The sequence below is a fragment of the Perognathus longimembris genome, chromosome 24 (genome assembly GCF_023159225.1).
Source record: "Perognathus longimembris pacificus isolate PPM17 chromosome 24, ASM2315922v1, whole genome shotgun sequence".
Classification (NCBI taxonomy): domain Eukaryota; kingdom Metazoa; phylum Chordata; class Mammalia; order Rodentia; family Heteromyidae; genus Perognathus; species Perognathus longimembris.
In genome coordinates, this window is record NC_063184.1 from 24,777,366 (window position 1) to 24,804,724 (window position 27,359).

At 41.3% G+C, this 27,359-nt stretch overlaps 3 protein-coding genes and 1 pseudogene across 4 annotated transcripts in view; 2 read left to right on the top strand and 2 right to left on the bottom strand.

Annotated features, from left to right (window-relative positions):
* The first annotated feature begins 1,300 nt into the window (after positions 1-1,300).
* On the top strand, positions 1,301-2,911 carry Pyurf (PIGY upstream open reading frame). The gene is made up of 2 exons (XM_048333664.1): positions 1,301-1,539; positions 2,770-2,911. The coding sequence occupies exons 1-2, from the start codon at positions 1,334-1,336 to the stop codon at positions 2,909-2,911; spliced, it is 348 nt and encodes a 115-aa protein (XP_048189621.1). The 5' UTR covers positions 1,301-1,333.
* A 91-nt stretch (positions 2,912-3,002) lies between these two features.
* On the top strand, positions 3,003-3,689 carry Pigy (phosphatidylinositol glycan anchor biosynthesis class Y). The gene has a single exon (XM_048333665.1). The coding sequence runs from the start codon at positions 3,003-3,005 to the stop codon at positions 3,216-3,218; it is 216 nt and encodes a 71-aa protein (XP_048189622.1). The 3' UTR covers positions 3,219-3,689.
* Positions 3,690-4,428: 739 nt separating this feature from the next.
* Positions 4,429-4,829, bottom strand: LOC125341492 (annotated as a pseudogene).
* Positions 4,830-8,662: 3,833 nt separating this feature from the next.
* Herc5 (HECT and RLD domain containing E3 ubiquitin protein ligase 5) overlaps positions 8,663-27,359 on the bottom strand; it is a 34,274-nt gene continuing 15,577 nt past the window's right edge. Inside the window, exons 11-23 of one of the 2 annotated variants that reach the window (XM_048333638.1) lie at positions 26,428-26,521; positions 24,731-24,920; positions 23,779-23,933; positions 20,148-20,261; positions 19,589-19,699; positions 18,804-18,974; positions 16,948-17,091; positions 15,758-15,924; positions 14,966-15,032; positions 13,530-13,600; positions 10,993-11,176; positions 10,803-10,905; positions 8,663-8,919 (exon numbers count right to left, since the gene is read on the bottom strand). In XM_048333638.1, coding sequence (XP_048189595.1) covers positions 8,714-8,919; positions 10,803-10,905; positions 10,993-11,176; positions 13,530-13,600; positions 14,966-15,032; positions 15,758-15,924; positions 16,948-17,091; positions 18,804-18,974; positions 19,589-19,699; positions 20,148-20,261; positions 23,779-23,933; positions 24,731-24,920; positions 26,428-26,521 — 1,777 coding nt within the window. In that variant the 3' untranslated portion in view covers positions 8,663-8,713. The remainder of the gene's footprint in view (positions 8,920-10,802; positions 10,906-10,992; positions 11,177-13,529; positions 13,601-14,965; positions 15,033-15,757; positions 15,925-16,947; positions 17,092-18,803; positions 18,975-19,588; positions 19,700-20,147; positions 20,262-23,778; positions 23,934-24,730; positions 24,921-26,427; positions 26,522-27,359) is intronic. The other variant, XM_048333639.1, reaches the window with a different exon arrangement.

Here is a 27,359-nt window from a genome sequence, read left to right on the forward strand (position 1 = left end):
CAAAAACTCAAAGGCTGAACTGATGAGATCTAAATGGGATCTAAATCAGATTTCATGCCAGCTGTGTAGCGGCTCGTGTCTGTAATCCCAGCAATAGGGAGCAACGTTAGTTAAGGCAGTAAGATTTGGAGTTAAAGCCAGCCTGAGTTACACGACAAGACCTGATCTCAAGGACGGGGAAGGAAAAACAATTTTTAAAATTGACGGAAGTAAATATTCATTATAAACAAGGGAAAATGGATGACTAACCTAAAGAATTCTCGGAGCTGGGTGGTTCTGGTGGCTCATACCTGTAATCCTGGCTACTTGGGGAGGTTGAGATCAGACGGCTTGAGGTTTGAAGCCAAGTCTAGGAGGGGAAAAAAGTCCAGGAGACTTTATCTCCAGTTAACTAGTATATAATAATAAAAAAGTAAGGCTGGAGGCATGGCTCAAATGGTAGAGAGCCCACGAGCTACCAGCAAGAAAGCTTGAGGATCTGGGAAAACTAGAGGAGCTAAAATGCGAATCCATGTGACCTGAGCACGACGGGGCGCTGCCACGGACGTTTCTAGAGCCTCCACGCGGTCCACGCAGCGCGCAGGCGCAGGCGCAGTTCGGCCCTCGCTGGGGGTCGGGGGTGGAATCTGGGGGCAGACTTCATTATCAACCGATTATGCGGACCAGGAAACGGAGCTGGGCGGGGCGTCCCAGACCCAGGCCCGCGAGCTGGGGGCCGGCCGCACCGACGGGGCCCTGCCCGCCTCCGGGTTCCCCCCTCCCATCCCCCCGGATCGTGTTGGCTGGCCTTGTGAACTCACAATCGGGGGCCCGGGAGAGGGGCGGCCTCCTCCCGGGGGTGACCCTCGCTTTTCCAGTTGTCAAATCCTCGGTACCCCGGGGGAGTGGGGGTGGGGGGAGAAACTAAGATTTACGGTAAGATGACGACGTCGACGTGACCGGCGGTCACCTCACGGAGCTCGGCCGCGCCGTGACAGGGCCCCTCCGAGCCTTCCGGACGCCGCGGCCACGGGCCCGCAGAGCGGTCCGATACCGGAGACTCTCCGGCGTCGACTGTAATTTCGAACCCGGGACCGGCGTCCGGCAACGCTTTCCCCGCGGGTAAAGCCGTCGGGTCAAGCGTTTTCCCGGTACCCAAATCGGCAGCGCCGCCTGTTCCCGGGAGGACGGCGTTCCGCGTAGCGCCAGGAGGCGGGGCCTGGCAGACGGCGCGCGGACGTGCCCGGGCGACGCGGCGCACGCGCACGCGCACGGCACGCGCGGCGCGGCGGGAGGGGAGCGGCGCGCGGGCGCGCACGGCAGACGGCGGCGGGGCCGGCAGCGGGCGCGGACCATGTTGTGCGCGGCGCGCCGCACGCTGGCCGCAGCGCTGCGCGGGTGGCCGTGCGCGTCGCCCTGGGCGGTCGCCCGAAGGGGCCTGCGCGTCACCGGCTCGCAGCCGTCGGCGGGTCGGGGCGAGCGTCCGGAGGAGCTGTCCCGCGCCTTCGATCCGGCGCTGCTGGAGTTCCTGGTGTGTCCCCTCTCCAAGAAGCCGCTCCGGTGAGACTCGAGGCCGCGCTCCGGGACCCGGGCTCCTCCGCGGCCATTTCCGGGAGGCGCCCCGGGCCGGCGGGGGGGGCGGTGGGGATGGTGAATGGGCGGTGCGCGGCCAGCACGGGGCCCGACGGCCGGAGCCTTGGAGCCCCGCCTGCCGCCCGTCGGCCCCTGGCTGCGGCCTCGCCGGCTCTCCCAACGGCCGCGTTAACCTTGTGCCCCGTTGTGGGGCACCCAGCTCTAACGGTTCCAGACTAGCGAAACTGGGCACCCCCCCCCCCCCCATTTCGAATAACAAACGGTGTCAACACCAGAGACGATCCTTGGCTGTCCCTTGGGGAGTCGATCGCCGGCCGCCTCCACTGTCACACGCAGGTTCCTTGCGTGCGAAATGGCCACTTTGGCCTTTTAACTAATCGCACAACTCTTCCAGAGAGGTTCCTCGCCTCCCCCCGTCCTCCCCGAGCTTTTATGGTACATTTGTGGTTTCGTTTGCCATTTGCTTTTAAAAGGAGTGCGTGGGATTTCTCTCGAGGTTGTGGTCTAGGCAGGAGCACGTTAACCGGAGTGGATTTGTGGTTAGGTGAAGTCACAAAGGCACAGTGAGGTCAAGAGGGGAGAAATCGTTTCCGCTGGCATAAAAAGATAGATTTAAGATGTAGCTGCAGAGTAAAATTTTTTTAAAAAAATAAAAAGATAGGCACTTGTACTTACTTTTTTTACTTTTTATTTTTTTTTTATTAATTGAACATAAATTTTTTTTACAAGGTGTTGTGCAAAGAGGGTGCAGTTACATAGTAGGGCAGTGTTGTACTTAGACTTTTTAAGGTTGGCTGCTTAGGGGGTTGAGTTCTGAGAATCACAGTTCAAAGCCAGCCTGAGCAGGCAAATCCAAGCAGATAAATCGGAGAGATCCTTATTTCCAATTAACCAACAGTGGAGCTGAGGTTCAAATGATAGAATGCCAGCTTTGATTGAGTGAAGAACCCAAAGGAGAGAATAAGGCCCTGGGTTCAAGCCCCAGTATCTGCGTGCACATGTGCACACACACACACACACACACACACACACAAAAGCTGTGAGAAATAATAGGAACAATGACAAATTCTAAGACTTTTTGGAGAATAATGGTTGAATTCATTATTGCTTTTAGAATTAAGCCTGAAGAACCGGATAAGTGCTATTTGTTGACCAATTCATTTTGTTTCTCCAGTTCACTTTTCTTTTTTTCCTCAGATACGAAGCATCAACAAATGAGTTGATTAATGAAGACTTGGGAATAGCCTATCCAATCATTGATGGGATTCCTAATATGATACCCCAGGCAGCCAGGACAACACGTGAAAATAAGAAGCAAGAAGAAATGGAGCAACACTAAGATGATAGCTTAAAAACACACACACACACACACCTCCCCTAAATGTTCTAAATACGTCTTATAAAACAGAGTGTCAGGCTAGGTGGGGAGAATGTTTGTGTCTCTGCCCACCTTGACTGTTCTTATCCCACTAATCTCTCTAGCAGGACTGTTCTACTCTGCATCTGTGGAAGACGACTTCCCTCAGGGCTGCACCAGCACCGCCAGCCTCTGCTTTTACAGTCTGCTCTTGCCCATCACCATACCAGTGTATGTGTTTTTCCACCTTTGGACCTGGATGGGCATTAAACTCTTCAGGCATAATTAGTGCAAGCAGCCAAGCATAAAGATAGATAGGTGTTATGCATCCAGCTCTGGAAATCCTGGAGTCCCATTTGGTTTGAGAGAAAGCTGCTTTGCTATTTCTCTCAGGCTCAGGAAAGCTCTAGATAGCTTAGGCTGCAGCTTCCTTGTACTTCAGCTCTGCCCTTGTGTTCGGAGATTCTGGCTATTTAAAGAAACATTTCAGCAAAATGTCCTGATGGAGAGTAACTGCGAGTGGTCACCTACGGGCACTATGTCAGCTATATCACTTGGAGTTTTAACTTCAAGGTGCATGATAAAGCCATCTATTGGAGCCGTACTGTAGTACTTGCAGAGAAATAAAGTAGAACTAGTGTGATATAAAACTGTAAGAATTGTAAAGTTCACATAGATTCTGAGTCTATAATATTATTTGTTTCTTTGATATCAAATGCTTACTAATAAAATGTTTTTGCCCATGAAAAAGCTCATTGTGAAAGGTTTGGGGTTTGTCACAGTAGTACATCCTAAAGTAAGGAAAGGTGAAAATACTCTAAATGAGAAGTGTGTGTTATGTTTACAGAGAACCTGAATACACATACAGAGCCATTTCCCAGAGAACCATACCTTTGGTAGGTAAGTAGGGTAGGACTGGTGGAAGCTGATTGTGTCCTATTAAGCTGTCAGTAGGACTGAGTGAGCATGGTACACTGGGTTCCTTGGAAGCGTAGGGTGAAGCAGCTAGAGTTTATATGTAATTTTTTCCTCCTATGCTAGGGACCCAACCCAGAGCCTGTGCCTGCTTAGGCAAGTGCTTTAACCCCTAGTCTGCATTCATGCGTGTCCCCATTGCTGCAGTTTCGGGCCTGCATCAACACTCCCAGCCCTTCTTGATTCATAATTACCATCTTAAAATAGTAGCAGGTTTAAGACAGGTTTTCTCTACCAAGAGACAACTAAAACATGATGTGCTTAACCTATTAACTGTATAAATGCAAGTCAGGTTCTTAAGTTTCACTGATGTATCAATTATGTTATAGAGGTCCTTTGTCATCTCTTGCAGAAGAGCTTTATTTTGAAATTGGCCCAGTGTCACATTGAGCCATCTGAGAACTGGGGGGCCAGTGAATATTAAACACATTACCTATTAATAAGCTGTGTTTTGAGAACAGTCAGTGGCTCTGTAGATGCAATCTTAAGTGTTTTGTTTTTTTTTGTCCACTGAGGCATTTTATTTATGTGCATGTGTTAGTCCCTAGAGAAAGAAAGAATCCCAGGATTTCCCCTCCTGTGTGTTTGTCTCGCTTCCTCATGGTCCATGATGCCAGCTGTGGTGGTGGTCAGTACAACTGAGGCCAAACTGACAGGGCCGGAGCAGATTATTCTGCCATTTTTCAAGGTCTTTGAGCTGCACATCAAATCGGGGGCAGATGACTCCCCCACTTTAACCTGCCTGGGAGGTTCACAATCATTTTCCCAGCTCTGATCATCACAATGATTTCAAATTCACCAGTGTAGCCATGCTTCATCACAGTGAGAAACCTTGGAGCACTACCTGATGACAGCCTGGCGTTTGCCCCTCAGCACTGTTAATGCTTTTGAGGGCATCAGTCAAGATGTTCATGCGCACCATGATGGCAGCACAGAAAGATGGTGGAGACAGTCTTGAATCACCAAAAGTTTTTAAAATTTGCTAATGTTCAGTGGGAACAGTGAATTATAGTCTTCACCAACCACTTCCTAAACATACCAGGTTCGTGCAGGCCAGCTACTCCAGAACACAGGACTCACTCCCTCTGGTGGTGATACAATTAGTATAAATGCATGTTCTCAACATTTGTAGAGCACTTGCAGGAAATTATGCACATAGTGTCGGGGCCTGGCTATTGCAGAACACTTGCTATTAAAGGTCAGACCAAATATGAAAGTTTAGAAGGCTCCATCTTAACCAATGCCTGGGCAGGGGAGTGTGCTGTTTGTCACTGTGAAAAAGGGAAGCACAAACAGGAGGGCTATAGTTCAGGCCAGCTTGAATATAAAGCAAGAACAGGCTACCTTGAAAATAAACTACACAGAAAGATTGGAGGCACAGCTGAAGTGGTAGAGGGCCTGCCTTGCAAGTGTGAGGCCCTGAGTGCAATCTCCAGTACTAACAACAATTTCTATACCTTCCCTGCACTTAGGAATTGACCTGCAGTTTTAGTAGGTGCCAGGTCCTCACACACTGCTGGGGACAATATAAAATGCTCCAATTCTAAGGAATATGTTTGGCAGTCCGGACTGGAGGTGTAGTTCAAGTACCAGCTGTGAGCAAGCAAGCTTGAGATACTTGGAATATGTGTGTACTCACACACAGTCCACCCAGAAATGTGTGTGAATATTTATGGCAGCATAATTTGTTCTTTAATAGCCCTTGTAAAATGGTAACCCCCAAGTCCCATCCGTGATGGATGAAATATACCTGACAATATAAGGGAATGAGTACTAACAGATTCTACAACACAGATTCACCTTAAGCCCATGCTAAGTCGGGGGGGGGGGAGATTTGTTCAATGGTAGAGGAGTATGACAGCTTGCTTGTGACACATTGCTTACATGTAGAAATGTCACAGTGAAACTTTCCTGTGCAACTATTGTAAGCCAATAACTATAAAACTATATATAGATGAGGGCCCATGGCTCATGGTCTGTAACCCTAGCTACTAGAGAGGCAGGTCTGAGTGTCATGGCTCGAAGCCAGCCTGGGCAGGGAAGAAGAGAATGTGAGACTCTTATCTCCAGTTAACCACCAAAAAGCTAGAAGTGGAGCTGTGGCTCAAGTGGAAGAGCAATAGCCTTGAGCAAAAAAGCCCAGGGACAGCACCCAGGCCTTGAGTTCCAGTTTCAGAACTGGCGCACACACACACACACGAAAAAAACTATAGAAGATACTATCCACATGAGATATACAAAAATCTGTAGAAAAATACATTCACTAATAAAAATGCCTAAGTATATTAATGGCTGCCTAGGGCCAGAGATTAAGGATGACTGTGGAGTTAAGAGTATAGGGCTTCTCTTTGAGGATGTGTTCTGAAATTGTATTCTAGCATGATTCTGGGAACACACTAAAAGCCAGAGTTGAAAAGATTACGGGGCCAAGCCACAGTTGTGCCTTTACCCCCATGAGATACATCCGAGGCCCCACACTGGATGCTGCCACTTGTGGACAGGCGTGGACCCCAGCACAGGGATAGTATATACTGTGCTTTTTCTGAATTACACTCAACGATTACAAACAGAACTGTTTTAGCATTAAATGTAATGAAATTTACACAAATGTGGTCTCTTTAGTGTCAAAGACTTATTCCTGGACCACTGCTCACCACATGTAACCAAAACTATAGGATCTGAAAGCACAATGATAGGAGACCACTGTATATGCGAGTTATAGCTCAATAAAACAGTTGAGGAAAAAGCCCAAGACGTGTGAGAACTTCCCATCTGGGGGAGCAAAAGAACCCTCACAATCTACTCTCCCTCTTCCTTCACCTTCAGTCTCACAGAGGGGGTTTGTGTCGGTCTCTACATCTGTTATAGGGAATGATGAGACCTACTACCAGATGAGTCTTAAGTGATGCAAAAGTATGAAATTATCTAGTATAGCCAACCGTCTTAAGAGTGTCACTACTGGCTGGGGATATGGCCTAGTGGCAAGAGTGCCTGCCTCGGATACACGAGGCCCTAGGTTCGATTCCCCAGCACCACATATACAGAAAACGGCCAGAAGCGGCGCTGTGGCTCAAGTGGCGGAGTGCTAGCCTTGAGCGGGAAGAAGCCAGGGACAGTGCTCAGGCCCTGAGTCCAAGGCCTAGGACTGACCAAAAAAAAAAAAAAGAGTGTCACTACTTTTCAGTGAGAAGCCTGCTTCCCCAAATTTTAGGAAACTAGACAGTTCTTGGTGAAATCTGTAGGTTGTCCTACAGACCACTAGATGGCACTTTGGGCTTATCAGACAGCTGCAAACGAGGGCTCAGAAAGAAGCCAAACATTTGCAATTGAGCCCAGTAGATACTCAAAAACATTTCATTTATTAGAAGGTCGCCAGCTGTAGGCTTTTATGGGGGAAAAAATCAGGAATGGAAATGGAATGGAAATGAATTTTACAATACAAGAGATTTCTCAAATGCTTCCACGTGGTGAAGCAATTCAGCTAGGAAAAACAGGAAGCCAAGCAGTGACTACACCTGTAATCCTAGCTACTCAAGACTCTGAGATTTGAGGATGATCGTTTGAAGCCAACCCAGCCAAGAAAGTCCCTGAGACTCTATCTTCAATTAACCACTAAATAGAAGTGGAGCTGTGGCTCAAATGGTAAAATGCCAAAGGAGAGCTCCTAGGCCCTGAGTTCAAGCCCAGAATCAGCACACAAGTAGTTATGAGACACACTTTAAGTAAAACACCAAAATGTGAAGTGTACGATTTAGTGATGGACTCCTGCATAAACACGCCCACCACTTAAACAATGTACATTATTATCCCCCAAACTTGTGCTGTTCTGTAATTGCTCTGCCCTCCTTCCACCTGTTAGGCTACCATCTGCTGCTGTTCTACATGAGCTTGTGTCTTCTAGAATTTTCCATGAATGGAATTATACTCTATGTAGTCTTTCTTGTCTGTCTTTACAGGAATTATTTTGAGATGTTGTATTAATAACTGCTTCCTTATTCTGGTTGTCAGGCCATGTTTCTGCACCCCTGCTGAAGGACATTTCATGTTTTCAGGTTGGGGTTGTTAACATAAACCAGCCATGAGCACACACTTGGTACATATCAAGTCTGAGAGTGGACATAGCTTATTTCTCCCATCCAAGTACTAACCAGGCCCGACCCTGCTTAGCTTCCAAGATCAGACGAGATGGGGCACATTCAGGGTGGCATGGCCGTACCATAGCTTATTTCTTTCAGGTAAATTCCAAGGAATGGAACAGCTGGTTCAGATGGTTGGGACAATGTCTAACTTTTTTAGAAAATTCGGATTTCAGTGTACTGTTGTTTCTAAAAGATACTAAGCTCCCAGTGTGGTGGCACATACCTGTAATTCCAGCACTGAGGAGGCAGAAGCAGGAGAACCACAAAACCAGACTGGCCACATAGCAAGTGCAAGGCAAGCCAGAGAGACATAATGAAACTCTTAGAAAATCAGTGTCTAGAGACAGCTCCATGGCACAGGGCATGTCTTGCATGCTTAGAGCCCAAGGCTTCATCTCATCAACACACACACAGCTGGGTATGCAAGGCCAGCATGGGAGATCTGGAGTTCCAGATCAGTCTTGAGGTACATTAGCAAACCATAAGAAAAATATCCTAAGCTAGCTGCTCTCCCTTCAGGCCAAGTAAGGCAAATACAGAGCTATGGTCTGTTTCCTAACACTCCTTACATGCATTAAACAACTCAAACATCAGACACACTGACTAAGACTTTCATGTCAACTTTTGGTGTAATTTTATTAGAAACAAAGAGGTAGAGTATAGTGGAAGATCAGCCAAAACCTCTGTTGCTGTTGATGGCTATCTGAAGCGCTTCTTCCACTCTTTCCATGGTAGAATACTTAGGGAGGAAGAGAAGACTAAAGCATGTTTGGGCTCTCATGGGATCTTTTTCATCCAAACTCTCAGGACAGCAAAATGTTATTTTCAGATCTCTTAAGTCTTTCCTTTGTAATCTGTCAGTTCCTGTAAGAAACACTGAAAAGAAGAAGAAAACTGAGTGCTCTATTTCACAAGGTAGATAAATCTGTTCATGTGTAACTTTCCTGAAGCCTTGTGCAGTCGTATAGTCAACAGTGCACTTGGAGTTGATTTAGGACAACCTCAGAGTTAGTGGCCTTGAGCAGCCTGAAGTTGGGGTGGTGAATAAAGAGCACCTCTTATCCACAGGGGTTCTGTTCCAAGATCCCAGTGGATCTCAAAACGTAGGCAGCACCAAACCCCACCTGCACTCTGCTTTTTCCAACATATGCATACAGGTAGGGTAAACATCACCATCACTTTCCACTCCAGGAAGCACCATGGGGCTTCTTGGCTATACTGCCAGCACCACCACTCCTGCACGTTGAGGCAATAATTAAGCAAAATAAGGATTGTTTGGATACAAGCCCTGTAATACCTCCATGATCATTCTGAAGTGAGCTATCTGCAAGGCAACTAATGAGCAAATGATATACACAGCATGGACATGCTAGAAGGATGACTCATATCCCGGGGGACAGAATGGGATGGCACAAGACTTTATAACACTACTCAAGAACAGCACAGGGCTGGGAATGTGGCTTAGTGGTAGAGTGCTTGCCTAGCATGCATGAAGCCCTGGGTTCGATTCCTCAGCACCACATATATAGAAAAAGCTGGAAGTGGTGCTGAGGCTCAAGTGGTAGAGTACTAGCCTTGAGCAAAAAGAAGCCAGGGACAGTATTCAGGCCCTGAGTTCAAGCCCCAGGACTGGCCAAAAAAAAAAAGCACAGGCTCAGAGAGACAAAAGACATGTTTCTTCTCCCAGGTGAAATAATTAATAAACGTATAAACAAACACACATGGTGTTTATGCAAGTATACAAAAATGTATTAACTGAAATCTGGTATTTTTAGGGGAGAATTCAGTGTATTTCATTAGAAAAACTCACAGTCCAACAAAATAAATACCAGGATGTTGGTATTTGAAAGGTAGAGAAAGAGGAGTAGATGAATAAAGAGAGGAAAGGGAACAACACAGTCATGATATTCAATGTATATTCTATGAAATTAAGAATATTGAGGGGAAGGGTTAAGTAGAAAAAAGGAAGAATGATAGGGGTGACACCAATCAAGATGCATTATATTCATGAACTAACTTGTTGAATGTACAACTACTTAAATATATATATTTACACAATATTTAAAGTTATAGATTTAGAGCAGCTAAAAAGCTAATACACTGTATTAATGTTTTACATTTTGATTTTGGAAATAGGCTTTGAAATGACATTTTTCTCTATACGATGAATTTGTACCATTTTCTACTGTAAAAGCTGTACCACTCCCCCAAACAGAACGGCATACATTTAAAACTCATAGTATGTTTCTTTCCAGTATTTTCTACTTCATACTTTTAGACCACAGTTCAACACGGTTAACTAAGATTACAAAGCAAGTTACAGGTAAAGGAGGATTACTCTGAGATTCTTGTGTAAGGTGAAAGGTAGCCAGGGAAGAATCAAGGGGCATCTAAGTATAAATGCTGTGTTGCAGAGAAGGGAAAGGGTGTCAGGCCGGGATGTCTGAGGAGGAAACTTCCAAGTGTCCACACACCATGCTGGACTTCTAAGGAGGAGAAAAAGCTCGAAAGAAGCAGGAGTGAGGTGAAGTTTAAACCAGGGAAGGAATGTCAGAAAAGCCCTGGAGCCGCCTGAGTAGCTAGGATTCCGGGCATGGGCCACCAGCACACGTGGCTGGTTGGTTTTTCTATGCTGCCTCAGAGAGGACTTTTGATTGTGTAAGGAGTGACTTTCGCACTCATTTGTTGGAAATGCTGCCCATTTTAAAGGAGAATCTTATCCCTATAGCACTAGAAGTATTCCTTGACATAATACTCACCAAGGAACTTTTTCTTTTCCTCCAGAGTCAGTTTGTGTAAAGCCTCCCAGAACATCACTATAGTGGGATGTGAATTACTGTATCCTCGGTCATAATTTGCATTCTAGAGAAAATGCAAAAAAACCCCAAGACATTCAGGAAATAGGAAAGAAAAGCAAAGCTCATCAATTTGGCCTTTAAGATGACGCACCTTTTCAAATGTTTCCCAGTCATAATCTGTGTTTCCAATAATCACATCCTTCAGTTCTTCAGGCTGGAAAAATTCTATTATCTCCTTGTTGCACACTTTATAAAATCCTCTCTGAAATTCTTCAAAAACTTCCTTTACAGAGGTGTTGAAGATGTAATCAACACACTTAGACACATAGTCTGTCCTTTAATGAAACAACAAAACAACTTGAACAAAATGAAGAGTAAATCAAAAAGCTTCAATAACCTTTGAGGATTCACCCTGACACGGGCTGCAATCCTCCTGCCCTAGCCACCAGAGTAACTGGAATTATAGGCATTTAATTTAATCTTCTCAGGCATATTCTCATTAATTCTTAAGAAGCAACAGAGGCACCACGAGATTAAGTGATTGATCTCAATATCACAAAGTTTAGAGAATCAACACAGACTAGAACAGTAAATGTTTGAGATAATGAGGTCTCAACTGCTAACAGAATTAGGTCTTTGGGGAATGGGTTTAAGAGATGGGATAGGGTGGGGCTGGGAATGTGGCCTAGTGGCAAGAGTGCATGCCTCATATACATGAAACCCTGGGTTCAATTCCCTAGCACCACATATATAGAAAACGGCCAGAAGTGGCACTGTAGCTCAAGTGGCAGAGTGCTAGCCTTGAGCAAAAGGAAACCAGGAACAGTGCTCAGGCCCTGAGTTCAAGACCCAGGCAGGACTGGCAAAAAACATAAAAACAAAAACAAAAAAAGAGATGGGATAGGTTTCATATTTTAGCTTATGATCTATAAATAACCTAAGTTTGTGATAATGAGCAACTAATATTATTGATGGCTAGACTCAAATAAAGAGGTAGTTTCTACATCTAACTATATAATAAAGCAACTGGTAGCAAACATGCTGCCATTAAGAATCTCAAGTGCCAAGTAAAATCTAAAAACACATCTAGCTCAGGGCTGGGATTGTGGCCTAGTGGTAGAGTGCTTGCCTTGCATATATGAAGCCCTGGGTTCGATTCCTCAGCATCACAGATACAGAAAAGGCCAGAAGTGGTGCTGTGGTTCAAGTGGTAGAGTGCTAGCCTTGAGCAAAAAGAAGCCAGAGACAGTGCTCAGGCTCTGAGTCCAAGCACCAGGACTGGCAAAACACACACACACACACATACACACACACACAAAAAAAAAAAAAAAAAAAAAACCAAACATATAAAACCCCACATATAGCTCAAGCCTTCCAAACCTTAGTCAAGATTCAAATGGTGTCAGGTACTAGTAGTGGCTCATGCCTGTAATACTAGCTATTCAGGAGGCTGAACTGTGAGTATCAAACTTCAAAAGCCAGCCCAGAGAGACAAATCTGATTCATCTCCAATAAAGCAGCAACAAAGTTAGAAGTAGAAATGTGGTGCAAGAGGTGGAGCACTAGTTGTGAGTGAAAGAAAACCCAGTTGAGTCCAAAGCCTGGCACTCAAGTCCTAGTACCAATGTGCAGGCATGTACATGTGCATGCATGTACACAAACCTCAAAAGGCTTAACACTTTAGGGAGAAGGGGAAGCTCACTGAGAGGAACTCGACACTATGCTTGCAATTTTGGCCTTAAGGAAACTTGCTAATTTTTGTTAGTGAAAGTTTTGATCCCATCTCACATAAGGCAAGAAGACACAAAGCATATCTCCTTGGCCACATACCAATAGATGTGCATATACATAAGCAACAAGAAACACAAAAATATTCACAGGAGTATTATTCACAGTAGCCCAACCTGAACATTCTATCCATAAACACTACTATGAATAAACCAGTTGTGGCATACTCATACAGTATGTACCCATACATATAGAAATGTTTTATTTCCCAATTTGCTTATTAGTAAATTCACTGTCAAATTCATTAACCTGTAATTTATGGTGTGTCCAATTATCTGTTATTACATCATTATACCTCATCACCAAGTTAAGAAATGAAAGATTATCCTTTATCACTGGAACAACACAGTTGTTAAATCTCTTGTCATTTGCTCAAACATCAAGAGAATGTTCTATAATCCTAAACTCTGTGTCTTTCAATGGTCTCCCCTATGTGTTAGGAAGTCAAGTCACCACAGTAAGTTCCCCAACAAGCACTAGGGGCCTACTCCTTACCGGGAACCACTCAACTACTCCAGGTACTGGGCATTCAGGGGTGAAGAACACAGACCAAGTTCTTGCCATCAGGCAGCTTTCATTATGGGGGGCAGTGAAAACCAACATGTAATAGTCCTAAACATGAGTGAAGTAGGATGAACAGAAAAAGGATAGCAGAATAAGGTGATAAAGTGAAGTAGAGAAAAGTGGGTTGGAAAAGGGAGGCCTCTCTGAGAAAGCCATTTTCACTCATTACAGCATAAACTGCACTATATATGTCGATCATATTCGCACAACACACACCAGCTTCTCTGCTTACTGCAAAGTGACAATGGGAATGAAAAATTAGAGCAATTAAAAGGAGCTCAGTGAAATAAACACAATCTATGTAAAAACTAAAGTAAGTCATTTCTTTGTACATACTTGTTAGCCTGGTTGACAGCTATGTGTCTTCCATTAGGAATTAAGTCTACATCAGTTCTGTCCCAGTGCACCTGTAAACACAAATGAATTCAGATACATCTCCAAAATAATTCTGAAAATCTATTAATAACAAAAAATCTGTAGTGTACCTCTTTTCCTATGGGATTTTTAAAAGCATAATTTTGTTATTAAAAAAACTAAACAATACACAAAACATACAAACAAAATTATAAAAATAAAATTGCCATGTTATAAATGGAAACCATGTTTTTAAACTACCTTGATTTATCATATCGATTGGAAAATTACCATATCTCAGTATTTGCTTCAGTGTATTAGATATGCATAACTGATCACCAGTTCCACCCTACTGTCATTCCTCCACTTTGCAATGTGACTGTGTCATACTCTCATCAGGAGGGGAGCTCACACATGAGCTGGTGGGTCACACACCTGTAATCCTAGCTACTTGGGGATGAGAACAGAAAAATATGGTTCAAGAACAGTCTTGGCAGGGAAGTTTTCAAGACCCTTTCTCAATCAATGGAAAGATGCTGGGCATGATGGTACACGCCTGTCATTCCTGATAGAATGAGAACCTTGAACCAGGAAGATAATGGTCCAGATGCATGGCTGGGCAGAAGGCAAGACCTTATCTTAAAAATAACCAGTGAAAAGCAGGGCTGGAGCTATGGCTTAACAGGAAAACACCTGCTAACAAGCACAAGGCCTTGACTTCAAACATTAGTTTTGCCAAACAAAATGGTGAAGGAGGAAGACTCCATCTTTTGGCGGAAGATGAAGTGAGCCTGTTTGGGGCAGCTTGGCAAGAATGACAAGGAAGAATGAATAGGTATTAACATGCCATGAAGTCCATTAAAATGTACAAAAGATAAAATACAAAGGAAACGAATGGTACAGTGTGAGTTTATCTCCATAGCCTTTGAATCTTCGTGAGTCAACACTATATGCTTTGGCTGATGAGTCTGCGAGAAACAGAAACTTGAATAAAAAAACTTGTGTGCTGGGGCTTACCCTCTTTCCACTCTTTGTAATCCTAAAACTGTCTCATGAAGTAACCTCAGTTGGCTCACAGGAGACTTCGTGGAACAGAAAATAGTTCTAACATTTCACCAACCAAACATCCTTCTGAACACCAGGTATATGTGAGGCTACTGCAGACTGTCAAAACCCAAGCGAATCACACAGTAGGCAAACAGAATCATAGTTGTTGCTTGAAGCCAATAAATTTGGAGGTTGTTTCATAGTAAAATCTAATGATACATCAAGATCATGAGAAAAATGAGGAAGAAGAACCCTAGCATAATTTAAAAGCTTGTACTGCTTTTAAAATAAAAGGTGACATATATAGGCAAATATATAGACATTAGTCAAAACCCAAACTGATTTTTCATCTGGTTTTAACTGTTACTCACATTAAAATAGACGTAAAGTGCTTCTCCAAAATTACCGCTTTCATCTTCCAGAAGTGTTTGTAAACTCCTAAACAAATAATTTTGTTTTAAAATGCAATAGTTGTAATACTAGAACCCACACCCACATCAATTCTGGCCATATGTGAGGGTTCCTCATACCTAAGGGTAAATGGGAAGATATCAATTAAGGTCAGCCCAGGTGTAAACAACACCAAGACCTTACCTAATAAACAAGCCAGAACCGTGACCTATATCTGTTATCCCAGCAACTTGAGAGGCAAAACTTGAGGAAGCATGGTTCAAGGCTAGCCTGGGCAAAAGCATGAAACTCTACCGGGAAAAATGAAACAACAGTGAAAAGGGCTGGGGGTGTGTGGCTCTAGTGGTCGAGTGCCTACCTAATAGAACACCTGAGCCAGAATTCACTTCCTAGTACTGACCTTCCCCCTCAAGGAAGATAATAATACATTTTTACTTTAGAACTATCAATCATGAAATAGCATTTATTATAGGCATGACTTAACAGATTTTTGCATTAAATCCTAACATCAACTATCACTCTGAGAGCTTCTATATAGAAAAAAATCAAAAGGTTATTTTAACAATAAAGATCCAGGGAAAAAACAATTTTAGAAATGAAGCCATTGCCCAACAACTCTTTTCACTGAAGTTAAAACTGGTTTAAGTACCTAAAATACTAATGTCAAACATTAAAAAAAATCAATATATGTTTAAACATTTACTTAATTATATGCTAAAGAACTTTAAAAAGAAGAGACTACATTTACTTACTTCCCCATAACAGGACTAAGTTCTTTTAAATCTTCCAATGATGGGGTTTTAGCCAAAAGCTTCTTAAAGAGTGCCAACGGGAAAGGGATGTTGGCAACATTGCAATTGAAAAGGGAAAGTCCACAGATAACTCCAAACAAGAAATATCTCTTCACCTCAAATTTAGGCTGAAACAGAAAAATAACCTCCAGGTGTTAGGAATTCTCATTACTACAATGGAATACTTATAATAAATTTTTTGACCCCGTCACACAAGTTGCCAACCACTCCCCAAAAAATCCTGAGTTAAGAGCTTATTTTGGTCGTTAAATTAGGTAACCCCCTGCCATAGTTTTAGCTACTAACAGTGTAATAGGTAATTGGAGTAAACACAGCAGGATTAGTTTAAAGCTTGGAAAGTTACAAAGTTTTCACAATATTTTCCCCTGTTATATTTTCAAATGCATTGAAAAATAGTTTGAAAAAGCAAAGATGCGGGCTGGGGATATGGCCTAGTGGCAAGAGTGCCTCGGATACACGAGGCCCTAGGTTCGATTCCCCAGCACCACATATACAGAAAAAACGGCCAGAAGCGGTGCTGTGGCTCAAGCGGCAGAGTGCTAGCCTTGAGCGGGAAGAAGCCAGGGACAGTGCTCAGGCCCTGAGTGCAAGGCCCAGGACTGGCAAAAAAAAAAAAACACACACACACACACACACACACACACAAAAGCAAAGATGCATGGCTAAGGAAAGGTTTTTTTTTAATTCATACATCCTATAAATGTGTGTACGTGTACACGAACATGTACATACACACACAGTTCTCCTATATAGACATAGCAACCCAGGGAATAATGCAAGGCACTATTAGCTCATGCCTGTAATTCATGCTCTTCAGGAGGCTGCAATGAGAGGATCACAGTTCAAAGTCAACCTGAATAGAAAAGTCTGTGAGAGTCCTATCTCCAACTCCAATTAACCAACAAAAAGCCAAAAGTGGAAGACTGGCTCAAGTAGTATAGCATCAGCCTTGGGTGAAAAAGCTAAGAGCACCAGGCTCTGAGTTCAAGCCTCAGTACTGGCATAAAAAAAGGAGGAAATTATTGTATCAATAACTTCTCTCCTATTATGAAAAGAGTCTAGGCCTAGTTTTCTACAGTATGTGCTATATTGCTTTCTGTCATGAAGTCCCTTAAGAAAGCATGACTTACATTGACAGGAAACCACATGTAGGAAGCATCTTCAGGATAAATAAACATCCCATATTCTGGCCGGGTCATCTCTTCAAACAGACAGTAGAAAAACTCTGTCTTGACTCCTCCAAAGTCATACCCAATTTCTCCACTAAATGATATCTAGGAGAAGACCACATTTTATCATTTTAGGCTTCTGTACTGCTTATTGTCTCCTTTAAAAGTAGCAATTATAGACACAAGCTTTTGGTAGGCACCTTACTATAGTTTTATCACGCTAGATCTTTCCATTAATTCTTTGATGCCTGTGAGCCTTCAAGAACTTAGGTAATTTTCCCAAGTATATACAACAGCTCCATGATGTGTCCTAGATTTAATCCGTCTGTCATACCTCAGAGCCTGTAATCTTTTCCACTAATGACCTCAACTGGCATCACTATTATAATCACCAGCTCCATTATATATAATGAGAACAAACAAAAAAAGGCAAGTATAAGGATTTTCTGAGGACTGAAAAACCAGAAGCTGTGAAAGGTACCTGTGGCCTGGGCTGTTCACTTGCTGAGGAAGTAGCATCTCCCGCTAACACCAATCCCTTTCCTGGAAGGTTCTACCATAGCCCATCTTTCTCCTTCATTCCTGCCTTTCCCTTTAAAAATTTTTCTCTTCTGTTGATACATGTTAAGGTCTCCTTTATTCTCAAAGTTAAAAAAAAAGAAGTCCCAACACATTGCCTCCAATTCAATCTGGCTCTGACTATTCTAAGATGCCCTACACCGAGTACAGATTAACTTCCACATCCCCTCCTCTGCCTAAATGGTCCTGGAGGAAGAAAAACTTATAAATTTTACTTTCAAGGATGCTCCCCTCCCATCTCATCATTTTGCTAGTGCACAGTATGACCACTTTTGGTTATACTTCATTTTAGCTCTCTCTTGTGCAGCACTTTTTAAAAAAAAATTTTTTTTGGTCACCAGAAAGTATTCCACAAATCTAGCTGTTATTACTACTCTATGTCAAATATAGTCTAGAAAGTCAATCAATAAAGTAATTAAACTATATGGTGTTCAGCCCACAGCTCAATCTACAATTTTATCCCCAAACAACTCTATTCAACTAGTCAATAAGGAGAAAGTTCTCTCTTTCACAAGGCAATTTGTGTTTGTGTTCCTACATGAGAACAGACACACCTTAACTCTGAGATGACCATCTCATGAACCCCCCTAACAAAACATCTCATTGATACTCTTACAAAGTGGATAGCAGACACATCTTAACTCTAACTCTAAGATGACCCACCTCTACAAGGGAAAGACAGGAGACATATCTTCATTCTGTGTTGTCTAACATGCTTACAAGTGGGAGATTAGCCAAGATAGATTAGAACTAAGGAGGTATTGGGCTGTATAGGGCCATCTGCCTCACTAGGGTGGGGGAGAACACCCATCTCACCTGATGTTGCTTTAACCCAAAGGTTTGAGATAAGAGCCTATGGCTCCCACTTGAAACTTAGAAGTAACTAAGAAGTTAGAAAATGACCCCAACAGGGCTGGGGATATGGCTTAGTGGCAAGAGCGCTTGCCTCGTATACTTGAAGCCCTGGGTTCCATTCCCCAGCATCACAATACAGAAAATGGCCAGAAGTGGCGCTGTGACTCAAGTGGCAGAGTGCTAGCCTTGAGCAAAGAGAAGCCAGGGACAGTGCTCAGGCCCTGAGTCCAAGGCCCAGGACTGGCAAAAAAAAAAGAAAAAGAAAAGAAAATGCCCCCAACAGATTATTTTCAAGGCAAAGGGGAATCATTTTCTGAGACCCTTTTTGTCCCTTCCATGATTTTGTTACCCAATAGCAAGAACATTAAGTGAGAATATTTTACCCATAACTCCCTCCTTAGGTCTTCATTCTCAAATTGACTTAGTTGATGTAAAACATCCTCAACCAAATGGTTCCTTCTTATTCGAAGATTAACGGTGGGCACCAAAGCAAATTCTGACTCTTCTTGTACCAAAATTCCTGCCAAAGTCATACAAGCTCTTATTTTTCTCTCCTAGGAAAACAAAAAACAATTCATTTTGTCATTTGTCCTCTTTAAATAGAAATTTATGAAGTGTGATTTATTTCCCAAACTTGGTGGGTATGCAGAGGATTGAAGAGTCTTAAGCAAATGCTGTACTACTGAGCTCCACCCCTAACTCCTTAGACACTTTCAATTGTCAAATTTTAAGCCCCAACTCCTCTGCTCTACATACTGACTGCCACAGGTGTTGACAGTACTAAGACAGAGTGACTTCTCACCATTATTAAAGTCACCATCAGAACATCAGCCATTTATGGGAGTCCAAATTTCAAGATTTGTTTGCCACCTCTATGCCAGAATACAACTTAAATACTGGACCTAATTCTAAACAAGCCCACATGTTCTAATTTCTTGAGCACTATTCAGCAGACTATACGCTGCTGCTACCAACATAAAAGATCCTCTAACCACACCTGTAGGCCAAGGTCTGTCCTTTGCTACTAAGACCCTAATGTCTTAAGGCTGAGCCAACTCCAGCTCTGACAGTCTGTCTGGCCTTCATTCAAGTATAGTATCTTTGAAGGCCACAATCAGTGGCATTTATCTGGTATGTTTCTGAAGATGAAACAACTACACAAACATACCTGTATTTTCAGAAGTGAATCTGCATACAGCAGTTTAATTTTCGACAGAATATTAAAAATAAATGGGTATTGACTGAATATGATAGGATATTGTGCATTAGCTGCAGTGTCCTACAACAGAAAAGAAGAGGATTATGATAAGTTAAAGGACAGTGAAACCTTATACATTGTCTCATGGCCTTTAAGGTCTCTGTACTTCTAGCCAAAACAATTCAAATTGCTGGTCATTAGTGCTGGAAGAAAATGTATTTAACATGCATCAGTGGAAAGCATATTACCTAGTATTTTCTGTGCCTACTTAATATACAATTTAACTGTAATTTAGGATACTTTTCTAAAGTCATTTCTGTCGCAATTTGAGTTTTGGTCATGTGAATTAGCTAGACACACTTGGCAAGTAGGAATGTAAAATGGATAGTTGGCTAGCCTATACACACTGTCAGTCAAGGGCTGATATGCTAGAAATAGAATGGAAACCTTATGGAAAAGGAAAAGCACCTTAGGCCTGCTACTACACAGGCCGCAGGAGCCCTTTAACAGTTCATCATGTTGGACTTACCCCATTCATTTTCCAAGAGGATCTTCGATGTGCTTCTCCATAAAAATTGAGCCATTCTGAGAGTTCATCTACTTCAAAAATGCTTTCAGGCAGTTGAAATTTATTCTGATTTACCTTAAATAAGGATATTTTAGACAATAAGGATATTAAAGACAATTTTGCTTTATGTCTGCTAGATGATCAAATTCAACAGTAAGTTAAATAATTTTAGTCACCAGAATAAAAACTGTTCAATTGCCAATGGCCAAAATTTTATTGATATAAAAATACTTCAGACTGATGACGTGATAATAAACTTCTAGTCACTTTAAATTCATAGAAAAAACTTTAAACAACTGTAAGTGCTTAGGCAAAAACCAGTGTGGTATAAGGCTTAAGTAGTCTAGGGCCTAGTTCATTTTGATATGTCAGACCTCAGAGTTTAACAATTTCCCAGTTTGAGATGTTTGCCCTCACAAGCTAAGAGCAGGATATTTATGGAGGGATTTTCTAGTTTTCCATTCCATTTGATGATCAAGATTATGATTCACATACAGCCATTTTGTTGTCAGTGCAGGTGTTGAACCACATACACACTCGATGCTTTCTTTAGATATTAGTGACTCTTCTTGGTAACTGAGCTGGATAAGCAGCACAGCACTGAATTGTATTAGTTTTCAGTTGTTCTGAAAGCCCATCTGGAGGTGTACAGAGACTATTAGTCTACAATATCCTTACTGATGGTTACTCAACCCCAAGTGGATTCCAGGTTCCCAGTGTTAACACCTACAACTGTGGTCCTCTAAACTCCCATCTCACCCTTAAGAAGCCCCCCTTAAAAGCAGAAGACTACAACAAATATCAAACTTTTTACTGCACATAAGTAACAAAGAACAAAGCAAGATCCCTGAGGGCCTTTTTTAGTGTTGCTTCAGTCTTTTGCACAATTCAAAATGGCAAAAGCTTACTAAGGATACTTTCCTTGAACTCTTAAATTTCTCAGCTTTTAAAAACCCAGATTATTTCCTGATTATCTTTCTTTCTGTACAAAATCTTAAAACTAGTCCTTATTTTTTAATAGTAAATTAAGCACTTATTTTTCTTGAGTGATATAAGATTAACCCTGATCCACAGGAGAAAAAAAACTGAAATACAGGAGAACCTGGAACAAACATTTTAAAAGTTACTACTGATTCCCAAAGTAGATATACAATAATCAGACTTTTTAAAAAAGTGTGGTTGGGGATGTGGCTTAATGGTAGAGGGTATGTCAAGGCTATGGGTTCAACTCCCAGCATGGCAAAAACTGATTAACTGTAACCCCCTACCACAAGTGAATGAAGGTAGCATTTATCTTGAGGGCATTGTGCCAAACCTGATAAACCTGAACTTCAATTTTTCAGTGGTTGGGGCTTTGTGGTAAAGAGACAAAGCCCACTCAAATAAGACCCTACAGGACTTAACCATCAGGGTGAAGGAACCTATAGTTAAACTCTCTTCCATCAGTTGCTGGTGGCTAACATCTGTAATCCTAAGTACTTAGAAGTTGAGATATGAGGATCACAGTTCAAAGCCAGCCTAGGCAGGAAAGTCAGTTGGACTCTTTATTTCCAATTAACAAGCAAAAGAAAAAAAAACAACTTAAGTTTTATAAAGCATTAGGCTTGAGTGAAAAAAGCTAAGGGAAGTCGGGTGCCAGTGGCTCATGCCTGTAATCCTAGCTACTCAGGAGGTTGAGATCAGAGGATCACAATTCAAAGCCAGCCCAGGCCGGAAAGTCCTGTGACTCTTATTTACAATTAACCACCAGAAAACTGGTAGGGGTGCTGTGGCCAAAGCGGTAGAGCCTTGAACTGAAGAGTTCAGGGACAGCGCCCAGGCCCACAGTTCAAGCCCCATGAAGACAAAAAGAAAAAGGTAAGGGACAGCACCCAGGCCCTAAATTTAAGCCCCTGTATCAGCTCTCCACCCACACCTTAGATCCTCAGGGAGACCAGCAATGTTGGAAAAGACGTGCCTATAGAATTTGTGGCTACAAAAGAGCCCTCCTCTTCCACAAGTATGTACACCACCACCATTTGGAGAACTGAAAAGCTTCAAACTAAGAATTTCTTTCCAGCAGCATGACAGAAGTGAATTCTAATGGTAAGTCATTCACATAATTATCACAAAGCACCTCAAAGATTCTAGAAGCAAAGGAGTTGGAAAGAGAACACAGGAGTTATACAGCACATAGTTAAGTAAAAGGGGGCTGGAAAAGAGAAGAGATAAGGGAAGAGAGGAAAAGGAGAAAAAGGAAACAGAAGGGGAGGAAAAAAAGAGGGAATAATAAATTGTAAATAATGACCAAAATTAAATCAGAATGCCTATAAATAAAAAATTAATACTTAAAAAGAAAAATAAAAAGCAATTTATGACAAAACAAAACCACTGAAATGAGAACTGATGATGTAGAAGGTAGTGCTAAGGAAATCTGGGGTCGGACACAGATAAAGAGATGGAAAGTAAAGCAGGCTGTCTAACAAGCCATTAAGAGGGTATAAATTAACCCTACACTCAGAGTTATAGGGAGTGGGGGAGAAAAGACAAGAACAATCTATGGGATTTACCAGCATTTCGCAAGTATTAGAAAATATTTTCTTTTACAGATACATTCATGTTTTTATTCTTTTTTCAGACTTTATTTATATATAGGTATCATACAGTCATCCCTCAGTATCTATGGGAGACTGGTTCCAGAACAACCTTCAGATCAAAGTCCAAACATTTATGTCTCTTACATAAAATGGCATAGATTTGCAAACCATACCAATTTGTTTTGTTTTGTTTGCCAGTCCTGGGCTTTGGACTCAGGGCCTGAGCACTAACCCTGGCTTCTTTTTTTGCTCAAGGCTGGCACTCTGCCACTTGAGTCACAGCGACACTTCTGGCCGTTTTAGGTATATGTGGTGCTGGGGAATTGAACCCAGGGCTTCATGAATTGAACCCAGGGCTTCATGTATACGAGGCAAGAACTCTTGCCACTAGGCCATATCCCCAGCCCATCCATACCAATTTACATATTGTAAAGACCAAGATTACTTAGAATATTTACTTTAACACAAATTTAATTTTAGTAGCTGTTACACTGTACTGTTTAAGGAATAATGAAAAGAAAAAGCTTGCATGTGTTCATTCAGCAGATCCTATTACTATCCCCTACCCTGCAGTATTTTCAATCCACTATTGATTTGATCCTTGGATTTGGAGCCTATGGATAAAAGATAAACAACTACAAATCCCTCCCTGTAGGTGGATAATTCATAAAAAAATGTTTTCAAAACAGTAGCGGGCTGGGGATATAGCCTAGTGGCAAGAGTGCCTGCTTCGGATACACGAGGCCCTAGGTTCGATTCCCCAGCACCACATATACAGAAAACGGCCAGAAGCGGCGCTGTGGCTCGAGTAGCAGAGTGCTAGCCTTGAGCGGGAAGAAGCCAGGGACAGTGCTCAGGCCCTGAGTTCAAGGCCCAGGACTGGCCAAAAAAAAAAAAAAAACAACAACAACAACAGTAGCATCTACATTCATTTTATGTGTTGCTCAAGGTTCAGTCCAGTTAAAAGAGGACTTTAGTTGCTAAATATATACAGAGGTTTTGTTTAAACTCCTTACCCTATGCAGCACTTTCAGTATTTCTAGGAGCGCTTTCAGGTGGCTGTCAATCACATCACTTTCAGCCCAGTAGTGCAACTGAGCACTGAAGGCTCTTTTAAACATCTGCACCAGGTTGCTAAAAAAGGACTCTTGTAGCGTGGTCCAGAGCATCTCTGAGGAATACAAAAAGGCAAATAAAATTGTTAGGCTATAATTTTGTCTAGATGCTTCCTATTTCCTCATTATTATTAATGCAGTATTTTAATGTCATAACTACAAATGCATATGTGTAAGTCCCTTCAGTGAATACAACAACAATACACACATTTCAAAAATATTGGAAATGTTAAATATTAATACCCTGAATAAATTCCTTGAGAGTAAAGAGAACCACAAACTTGATCTAATTAATTTATGCAAAATAAAAAATAGTATGTTAAAAATTGCTTGTGATTTCAATCTTTTTTGTTCTCCCAGCTTGAGTTTTAAGGAATTATGGTCACTTTTGATATTAATATTAAGATTACATATTTTTGTTGAATACTGAAATGTCAATACTGAAATGAGTGAATTCTCATGTCTTCAAGTTTAGTCCAAATGAGAAAGTTGAAAAAAATGTACAAAAATCAGAGTACACTTACTACAACAACTTATGTTGGTCCTAAAGTGTAGGATATGTAGGTAATCATATTTTGTTCTTTCAACTTCTTGTGTTTGTGAAATTTTTCATAATGAAAGGTGAGGGACAAAGGACCTAATCACCAAGCCACATATACACTATCTGAAGAACTCTAAAAAAATACTAAATTATCTGTATTTGATGGCCTCAGTAATTTACAGCATCTTTCCAGAGTAGGCTAAAAATATGAGCTAAGAAATACAAATGCCTGTGTAATCATCAAAAATTTTCCCTAATTAGGAACTTCTGAAAAAAATGGACAAACTATTTCCAACCATCAATCAATCTTACCCATAACCCTTAAAGATTGGTCACTCATTTTATGAATAGCCTCGGCAAATGGGACTACCAGGTTCTCCCAGTAGTTAATATCATGCATCACAGGACATTGTGGGAGCAGCAAGAAAACTTCTAGTGCTTCTTGGTGTGAAGAATGGAATGGCAAAGTTTTGAGCAGATTGTCCTTGACACAGGTGATTATCTGTGGTCAGGAAGATCAGGGAAAAAGCATTCAACAAAACAAAGTGTAAAAAGACATTTGACCAAAAAAAAGCATTCAACAAAACCTGGAGCTTTATTTCACTAGGAAATTATCATTTTGTTTTTCTGAAGCCCATGTTGACAATCTTTACCTAGCCTACCAAATACTAGAAGTTCATTTATATGATGAGTACTCTCCCCCATTCAGTTGCTAGGTGCATGAATATAAAGAGAAATGACACAAGCAAAGGGACACTGTTTGAGTAATGGATTAAAAACTAATTTGTAGCCCTCTTGATAATTAGTACTACAACCTCCCTTCTTGTTAGCATTATATTATTTTGTAAGAGGAAAGAAATGTGTTAGAATTCAAGAAAGCAAGTCAAAATAAATACCCAAACAAATACAACATGGTTCCTTATTATCATCACATAGGCCTGTCTCCATCAATCACTAATTTCTAGATCTAGTCTTCTATGGTTTTACCAAGTCAGAATCCAACTGCTAAAGGAAATTTGAAATTGAATTCTGAGTTGTTTGTGCTTCAAACGGAACTTGTTTAAAAACTCACCACAGAAAGAAGCTAATGGCTGGGAATGTGGCTTAGTGGTAAGAGTAATTGCCTAACATGCAAGAAGCCCTGGGTTCAACTCCTCAGTTACCATATAAACAGAAAAAAAGCCAGAAGTGGCACTGTGGCTGAAATTATTATAAGAGTGCTAGCCTTGAGCAAAAGAAGCCCTAGCTGGGCCTCATTTTTCTCTAAACTTTCCTTACTCCCTTAAGAACAATATGATAAGGAAAAACTTGCCAGTAAGAGCATTCAGATTGAGGCAGAGCAGGCCAGAGAATTACAAGAAGGGAGAATAAGAGATGGGAACAAGATCAAGGGCAACAAAGAAAGAAATACAGAAACAAAGCTAGAAGAATTAGAGGGAAAAGACTGGCTTAACAAGAAATACCATCCCTAGGTCAACTAGTACAGAAGGTAAATAAGAAACACTCAATCAAGAGGATATGTTTTAAATGTATGCAAATGAAAAACTAAACAATAACAGCATTGAAACAGGAAGCAACAGCCTCACAAAGAACAAGGCTATTCTACAGAAAAAGGGTCCAAAACAGAAAAGAAAAATCCCAGGAGTCAAAGGTGAGAAGATGGTCATATCAGACAAAGTATGGTCATTTCTATATTTGTGATTGAAACAACTGCACATATGTTGATTTTAGAGCCAAAAACTCAACAAATTACTTTTAACAGCTGCTTAAAAGCCCTGAATTCTATCTAGAATATGTAGACATAAGTGTCTGTATGCAAAGACACACTAGATTATTTATATCCCATATGACTGTTGTACCACTTTTACCAACATAAATGGACAAACTCCTGAGTGCTATCTTAGTTTGATTTAACCTGGATAAACTAGTCTCTTAAGAGGAAGTATTTCTTCTGAAATTCTGGGTTCTTAGAAGGTTCTAGTATAGTAAACTCTTTCAAAAAATACCACCGTGTTAATAATCCAGTCTTTCTGAATTAATTCCTTAAAGGTTTTTCTGGCTTTACTTAAGTCCACATGAACAGACATGGTTTCTGCAGCAAGCCTATAGAAGAAAAATAAAATACATCAAAATAAATAAATGAAAAAGAACATTATCTAGATTGTTTTAGAGCTTGCTACATTTTAATAAATCTATTAAGTCCACATGAACAGACATGGTTTCTGCGAGTCTATAGAAGAAAAATAAAATACATTAAAATAAATAAATTAAAAAGAACATTATTTAGATTGTTTTAGAGCTTGCTACATTTTAATAAATCTACTTCATTATCAAGAGAAAGCTATCTTGTACTCAACAAATTATAATAACTATAATAACTTGACTGAACACAAACAAATGAAAATAGAGATGGCATGCAATTATTTTTAAAATGCAAAAATCCCACAAAAGTTGTACTTTTCTTTTTGGCAAAACTAGAATTTGAATTCAGGGCCTTGCATTTCTAAAACTGGTAGTCTACCACTTGAGTCTAACTTATATTTTCTGATGGTTATTTTTGTGACAGAATCTAACTTCTGTTGGAGTCTGGCCTCCAACTTTGATCTTTTCTGATCTTAGTATCCTGAATAGTAGGATTATAGGTAGACCTAGTAAGATTGCATTAATTGTATATTCCTGAAGCTTTTGAGTCAAGATGTGTTTTATCCGAAAAGGATATTAAAGGACAAAGGTATAGTTCAGGTATAGCATTTGCCTAGCATGTACAAGGCTTTGGGTTTGATTCCCAGAAAAATACACATCCCTTAAGGAAAATATTTTTCAGTAAGGAAAAAAGCCACAGAAAAATAAAGGTTTTCCATGTTTCTAAAACCAATCCAAACAAAAATGGTCATTTCTCCAAGATATATGAAACAAAAGTAAGGATACCTCATGAAGAGAC